This window comes from Lactuca sativa, chromosome 7 (assembly GCF_002870075.4).
Source record: "Lactuca sativa cultivar Salinas chromosome 7, Lsat_Salinas_v11, whole genome shotgun sequence".
Lineage (NCBI taxonomy): Eukaryota > Viridiplantae > Streptophyta > Magnoliopsida > Asterales > Asteraceae > Lactuca > Lactuca sativa.
This window is the reverse complement of record NC_056629.2, coordinates 118,056,311-118,064,527: the sequence shown is the minus strand read 5'-3', so window position 1 is coordinate 118,064,527 and position 8,217 is coordinate 118,056,311. Positions and strand designations below refer to the sequence as shown.

Sequence of the window (8,217 nt, the reverse complement as noted above, 5' to 3'; positions counted from 1 at the left end):
GAAAGGATATACCGTAAGTGACTTACTAAAGTGATCTTTGATTTTCTCGATTTGATATTATGCCCAAATTGTTGAATTTTTTTTTGTTATTCTTTATTTCAGAGGGAATAAGCAACTATTTCACTCTGAAAATCCATCATGGTGGGATATTCACAAAAAGCCCTGGGAGAAGGTACGTAGATGGAACAATAGACTATGTTGACTTCGTAGATATTGACGTTTTCTCTGTGCATGAGTTGGATACAATGGTTCGAGAAATAGGGTACGTAGAAGGGCAAACTTTGTATTATCATTTTCTTATTCCAGAAGTAGAGTTGGACTTTGGTCTGTTACCTCTAGGAAATGATGGGGATGTGCATGTATTGTCAAATTATGTGGAAAAAATAACCTTTTAAGTATCTACATAGAGCATGGGCATACAATGGTTAACAGTTATTTTTTGTCCCCCACCAAGGTTATTATTGAGGAGTTGGTTACTGATGTATCCCCTGAACTAGATAGGAACCAAAAGAAGGGAAAAGTTGTTGGATCTTCTAGGAAAAAATTAGACTACTCCCAGTCCATTGTGCCATATGGAACATTTGATGGACCTTCACAAGTGATACAGGATAGTGAGCCAGTTATGGATGATGAGCGAGTTATGACTGATGAGCCAGTTTTGAATGATGAACCAGTTATGAATGATGAACCAGTTTTGAATGATGAACCAGTTATGAATGATGTACCTGTTATGAATGATGTGCCAATCATAGATGACCAATATGATGAGCCAGTTATGAATAATGATCCATTTGTAGATGATGAATATGATTGTGAGGATAGTGTAGATGAAAGTGATTTTGATAGTCAGCATGATGCAAAAAAACAGTGTTTGATGAGGAACCTTTGATGGATGATGTGGAGGTGAACATGATCAACTTCTATAGTGTACTTGATGAAGACATTGACTTGGGCCAGCTTGATCCGACAAACAATAATACTGAGGAACATGAAGACATTGAAGATGAACCTTTAGAAGTCTTAGACAATGATATCTTTGAGTCATTTGCTAGTGAAAAAGAGCCTAGGAAGAAATTGTTAAGGTCCATTCTAAAACCAGTTGCTTGTTCATCTGGTGAGGTTCACACTAAAGCTTTTAAGATTAGTCAGACGTTCAAGGAAAAGGAAAAAATAAGAGAATTTATTGCCAATTACTCTGTAAAAGAAAGGAGGGATCTACATTATGGAAAGAATGACAAGACAAGAGTTAGGGTAAAGTGTAGGGGTATTGTTCCTGAATTGACTGGTGACAGTAATAAAGGTAGGGGCAATTTAGTACTTTCCAAGAAAACAACTTGTCCATGGGTTCTTTTTATATCTAGGGCAGATGAGAAACAAGTTTGGACTGTCAAAACATACAAAGATTCTCATTCTTGTTTGCAAACAAGGACAGTGAGGGCTTGTTCATCTAAGTTTCTAGCTAACAACATATTGCATCAAGTTGAAAGTAAACCCAAGATCCCTACACGTGCTTTACAAGAGGAGTTAGTACAGAGGTATTCACTTTCAATATCAAAGATGAAAGTATTTCGGGCCAAAGCTATGGCAAAACAATATGTTTATGGTGATTATGAAAAGCAGTACGGTGTTTTGAGAGAATATGCCATGGAATTGAAGTCAAAGAATCCAGGAACAACTGTGAAGATAGATGTCGAAATTGAACCCAATGTGTGTCCTGAAACAAGGATCTTCAAATGGATATATATATATATATATATATATATATATATATATATATATATATATATATATGCTTAGGTCCATTGAAGGAGGGATTTAAAAAAGGTTTGAGGGATTTTCTTGGATTTGATGGTACGTTTTTGAAGGGTCCCTTTCCAGGACAAATTCTTACTGCAGTTGGGCTTGATTCGAACAATGGCATTTACCCAGTTGCATATGCCATTGTAGAGACTGAAAATATTAACTCTTGGACATGGTTTTTGGAACACTTGGGTGATGACTTAGATTTGAATTCTTCATCTAACTTCACTTTCATTTCAGATCGGCAAAAGGTACCCTCTAACTTTTTATTCACTTTTACTTTTTTTATTTCATTTACTAACTTATTTTAATTGTACTCACAGGGAATCTTGGCTGCAATAGAGAAGTTATTTCCATCAGCTAAGCAAAGGTTCTGTTTAAGACATGTGTATGACAACATGAAATTTAAACACAAAGGAGATGAATTGAGGGAAGCAGTATGGTGTTGTGCAAAAGTATACAACATACCAAAATTTAATAGGGCTATGGAGAAACTGAAAAAGCTTAACCCAGAAGCACATGAGTGGTTAAGTAAAATTCCTGCAAAACACTGGGCAAGATCCCATTTCTCTGGTAAGTATCATACTCTTTTCACTAACATATTTCATAACTGATTTCAGTAATTAATTGTTTGGTTTTATATATAGGAAGGGCATTGACTGATAATTTGACAAATAAGTTGTGTGAGGTATTTAACTCCAAGTTAGATGAGGCAAGGGACAAGCCTATAATCACTTGTTTGGAATATATTAGAGAATACCTCACAAAGAGAATAGTAAATGTTCATAAGGTGCTAGCCAAATGCAAAGGTTCTCTAAGTAAAACTGCAACAACAATCTTAGAAAACAATAAGACAGAGGCAAGTAAGATGAGGGTTCTATTTAATGGAGCTGATAAATATCAAGTGACTTGTCTATGGATGGAGCAGTATGTTGTGAATTTGAAAGAGAGGAGTTGCACTTGCAGGAAATGGGACATTACAGGTATTCCATGCCAGCATGCTATTGCTGCAATGTATGATAAGATGCAGAATGGGTCAGAATGTGGAGATCCTGAGGCTTGGGTGAGCAAATGTTACTGGCTCAGCACATGGAATGCTATGTACCAACACACAATTGACCCAATAAATGGAAGGAGCATGTGGCCTAGATCTGATTGTCCAACAACCCTTCTCCCACCCAAACATCACAAACAGGTTTGTTGTCATACATGTTTTGTTTAATTTAACTTGAAACTATTTAATAAACTTGTTAATATGTAACCATATGAATTTGTTTATAGGTTGGTAGGCCAAAGAAAAAAAGGAAGAGGGCAGTTGATGAGCCAACTCAAAGTACCAAGTTAAGTAGGAAACACTTGATAGTCACTTGCAGCAAATGCCACAACAAAGGTCACAATGCTAGGACTTGCAAGGGGCAGGGAGGTCCTAGTGAAGCTGGAAAGGGGGGTGGACAGAAGAAGGGAAAACATGTTGTAGCTTAGTTTGTATTTCTAAGTAATCTTTTGCTATTATGTCTAATTAAAGTTAGAACATGTTTACTAAGTTTGGTTATGGTATGTCAGTCAAAACAACTACTTTTGATAGGTCTTTTGGGTATTCTATGTTTGTAACATGATATTACACTTACATGCATTATGGTGCTACTTTGGTAATTAGTTTTTTGGCTATGTTACTACACTTTAATAATCAACATTACACTTACATGCAATCAAATTGACAATTTCCTTCCTTGCTAATATAATATCCATCACATTAAAACAAAACATCAAACTTACATTACATATTATATCTGTTACATTTTCTTATCCCAACATTACATACAATCATAGGGAAAATCCTTCAAAAGCTATGACAAAAATGGGACCAAAACACAGATTCCAAGTTATAGATTCCCCCCTCCCCCAAATGCTTCTTGATTTTTTTACTTGAAAAGGTAACACACCATGAAAAACAACCAACTCAGACAAAGTAACCATTTCACCATCATCAATCTTGCTTCGAGATTGTTTCTTCCACGCAACAACCCTGAAATCACAACAGTTGACCTAGGGCACATGGGAGGGTCGAACCATCCAAAATAGCTGCATGTTCCTCCTAACCTTGAGCATGACCAGAATCGACGACCTGGGTTCAAGTCAGTCCACGATGTCACCAAAATCGCCGGCCTTCCACAGTGGCATATCACCATCTTCTTCAATTTTGGAATAGAATGTGAGTAGGGAGGGAAGAACAGAGGCAAGGAACAAGAAGTAGAAGGATACAAAGGCGGACCTTAAATTATATACTTTGTTGCACAACAAAATGAAAAGACAAATTTACCCCTTCATTAACGGTTCAAAATTGACGAGGTTAGGGTCAAGGACCAATCGTGAAATTAAATGAAACCTTAAGGACTATTCGCGTGACTTTTTGCTAGAAAGTCCTCAAAGTGCGATATTGTGTAAACCACAGGGACCAATCATGAAATTTTGTCTTTATTTAACCTTATTAACCAACTTATAATCATTATTAGAAAGAAATTGAAAAGTCATGGAAGTTTCAAATGAATGTTGTGGAAGGAAAAATGAATGGGCATTTCAAATGCATGAGATTCAAGAAAAAATGCTAGCTTTATAAGTATGTATGATATATATATATATATATATATATATATATATATATATATATATATATATATATATATATATATATATATATATAGGGTGAGGTTCAATAGAGAACCATAATTAACAAGGAACCAAGAAATTAATCGTGAGCGTCGAAAATCATAATAATCAACGGCCAACGAAATAGATGTACACTTTTACATTGGACGCACACATACCGGATTATACCAAAAAATCCACCTCCTTACCAAAAAACTCAACTCTTTTTTTGTTTTAAATTTTTTTAGGACACATTTTTTATCAAAAAAAAAAAAAGAAACGAATATACCTTTGTTCTCAATTTTTTGTCCTCTTTCCATAGAGATCCATGTTATATATAATAAATAAACTTTTTTTTTTCGAAAAAACCCACTTCATTTTATTAGTTTTTTCAACATTTAAGTTTATTTTTATCAAAAAATAATAATTATACCAAAAATATTAAATTTTTTACTCTATTAATAAACATCAACACCGATTTAAAAAAATAAAAAAAAATTAAAAAAAACCTCAAACAGTGTGGATTCATACTGTGAATCTAAACTATAAATATTTCAATTTTTAACATTCACAATGTGAAAAAACTCGAATAGCTCAGATTCACATTGTGAATCTGACTTACTATTATGCACACTGTGAATCTGAGAAGGTACACAAAAAAAAAAAAAAAAAAAAAAAAAAAAAAAAAAAAACCTCGATTAGTGTAGATTCACACTATGAATCTAAACTGTAAATATTTCAATCAACATTCACAATGTGAAAAAGTTTCGATTAGTTCAGATTCACACTGTGAATCTGAATTACTGTTATGCACACTGTGATTCTGAGAAGGGTCACAAAGTGAATCTGAACAAGTTCACAATATGAACCTGAATAGGTTCACAATATGAATATGAACTGAAATACCATTCTTTTTACATGAATATGAATCTACATTTAAAAATTACAAAAATGCATGAATTTTGATATATTTATTAATTTTTTTTATAAAAAAATAAACCTTAACTTTTCAACAAAGACAATGAAGTGAATTTTTTTTCAAAAAAAAAGTTTGTTTTTTTATATATCATCATGGATCTCTTTGGAAAGAGGACGAAAAATCGTAAACAACGGTATACTCGGTTTTTTCGATAAAAAACATGGTCTAAAAAAAATTTAACGAAAAAAATAAAGTGAGTTTTGTTATAATCTAGTGCATGTGCGTATATTTAAAAGTCTACAAACCTTCAATTTGCCGTTATTGATTCATAGGTTCATTGATTAATAATGGTTCTATATTGAACTTTTCTATATATATATATATATATATATATATATATATATATATATATATATATATATATATATATATATATATATATATATATAGAGAGAGAGAGAGAGAGAGAGAGAGAGAAAGAGAGAGACAGTTAGGATCATATATTAGCCATAAACATCGTGTGAATGTATGACCAAATTTGGTCCACTCATCTCATAATAGTATTATAGTTATTTAATTATATCAATAATTATTATAAAAAATAAATCCATTTAATTTTAGAAACTTAATCAAGTTAAATATGGAAGAATCACAAATCACGGATATACCTCTTTTATTAATTAATTTATATTCTATTCTTTTTCACTTTTATTTCCTTCGTCCCTAACTCCCACTTACTCTAAACCTAGCAGAAGAAAGAAACCAAAAATTGAAAATTGTTAAATGGAATCCAAATCGAAAAATCGTGATAGTCTAAATAGTTTTCATCCACTACGTAATCTAAATCGGAAAATCGTGTAATCAAATAACGATATCTCGTCTTTGGGTTCATGCTTCGACGAGACATTGGTGGAAGTTGTTGAAGACGAAGACAAAATGTACGGTGAAATCATCACGGACACAAACTCACGAAGTCAAATCGTCTCGATCACAATTTTCTACTTCGATGAGACAACGGTGGCATCGGCGAATCGTTTAATCAAATTTTCTCGAACCCAAATCACTAAATAAGAGACGATCATGAAATCAAGTAGATATTCCTTCTTAGTCTTCATTCTCTGCTTCTATTCACTTCTCTAATTTCCTTTTTGATCATTATCGACCTTCAAAGAATTAAGAATACCCATGTAATGTATATGTGAATTTTTGGACGGTATTTCTAGATGTATCTGTAATCGATTTTTCATATGCAAGACTGAATCCACATATGTATGGCTAAAACTATATGTATGGCTGAATCAAATTCGTAAAAGTACTTTAGAATCTATATATGGTTCTAGAACTAGATGTACCTGTAATTCATCTTCTAACCCAAAAGAAATATATATATATATATATATATATATATATATATATATATATATATATATATATATATATTGACAAATTGTTTCACATCTTTTACCATATATATAGTAAACAACGGTATACTAGGTTTTTTTTCGATAAAAAACATGTTCTAAATAAATTAAACGAAAAAAATAAAGTGAATTTTGTTATAATCTGGTGCATTTGCGTATATTTAAAAGTCTACAAACTTTCAGTTTGCCGTTGATAGTTTTAAATTCCGACGCTTTGGATTGGTTCATGGGTTCATTGATTAATAATGTTTCTATATTGAACTTTTCTACATATATATATATATATATATATATATATATATATATATATATATATATATATATATATATATATATATATATATATTGAGAGAGAGAGAGAGAGAGAGCGAGAAAGAGTGAGAATCATATATTACCTATAAATATCATGTGAATGTATGACCAAATGTGGTCCACTCATCTCATAACAGTATTATAGTTATTTAATTATATAAATAATTATTATAAAAAATAAATCCATTTAATTTTAGAAACTTAATCAAGTTAGATATGGAAGAATCACAAATCACAGATATAACTCTTTTATTAGTTAATTTCTATTCTATTCTTTGTCACTTTTATTTTCTTTGTCCTTAACTCCCACTTACTCTAAACCTAGCAGAAGAAAGAAACCGAAAAATTGAAAATTGTTAAATCGAATCCAAATCAGAAAATCGTGATAGTCTGAATAGTTTTCATCCACTACGCAATCTAAATCGGAAAATCGTGTAATCAAATATCGATATCTCATCCTTGGGTTCATGCTTCGACGAGACATTGGTGGACGTTGTTGAAGACGAAGACAAAATGTTTGGTGAAATCATCACGGACACAAACTCACGAATTGTAATCGTCTCGGTCACCATTCTGTACTTCGATGAGACGATGGTGGCATCGGCGAATCGTTTAATCAAATTTTTTCGAACCCAAATAACTAAATAAGAGACGATCATGAAATCAAGTAGGTATTCCTTCTTAGTCTTCATTCTCTACTTCAATAGACTTCTCTAATTTCCTTTTTGATCATTATCGACCTTCAAAGAATTAAGAATACCCATGTAATGTATATGTGAATTTTTGCATACGGTATTTCTAGATGTATCTGTAATCGATTTTTCATATGCAAGACTGAATCCACATATGTATGGCTGAATCAAATTTGTATAAGTACTATTGAATCTATATATAGTTCTAGAACTAGATATACCTATAATTCATCTTCTAACACAAAAGAATATATATATATATATATATATATATATATATATATATATATATATATATATATATATTGACAAATTGTTTCACATCTTCTACCATATATATAGTAAACAACGGTATACTCGGTTTTCTTTTTCGATAAAAAACATGGTCTAAAAAAATTTTAAACGAAAAAAATAAAGTGAGTTTTGT

At 31.7% G+C, this 8,217-nt stretch overlaps 1 protein-coding gene across 1 annotated transcript; it reads left to right on the top strand.

Annotated features, from left to right (window-relative positions):
• The first annotated feature begins 888 nt into the window (after positions 1-888).
• On the top strand, positions 889-3,282 carry LOC111898807 (uncharacterized). The gene is made up of 5 exons (XM_052765780.1): positions 889-1,707; positions 1,866-2,051; positions 2,124-2,373; positions 2,448-2,995; positions 3,082-3,282. Exons 1-5 carry the CDS (start codon positions 889-891, stop codon positions 3,280-3,282), a joined length of 2,004 nt encoding a protein of 667 aa, XP_052621740.1.
• The last annotated feature ends 4,935 nt before the right edge of the window (positions 3,283-8,217 follow it).

What these genes read in the sequence shown, in the direction of transcription:
- LOC111898807 (XM_052765780.1), top strand. Translation starts at nt 889, where the DNA reads ATGGATGATGTGGAGGTGAACATGATCAACTTCTATAGTGTACTTGAT. An exon ending in TCATTTCAGATCGGCAAAAG is followed by an intron (nt 2,052 to 2,123) that starts GTACCCTCTAAC and finishes TTGTACTCACAG; the next exon opens with GGAATCTTGGCTGCAATAGA. An exon ending in CACCCAAACATCACAAACAG is followed by an intron (nt 2,996 to 3,081) that starts GTTTGTTGTCAT and finishes ATTTGTTTATAG; the next exon opens with GTTGGTAGGCCAAAGAAAAA.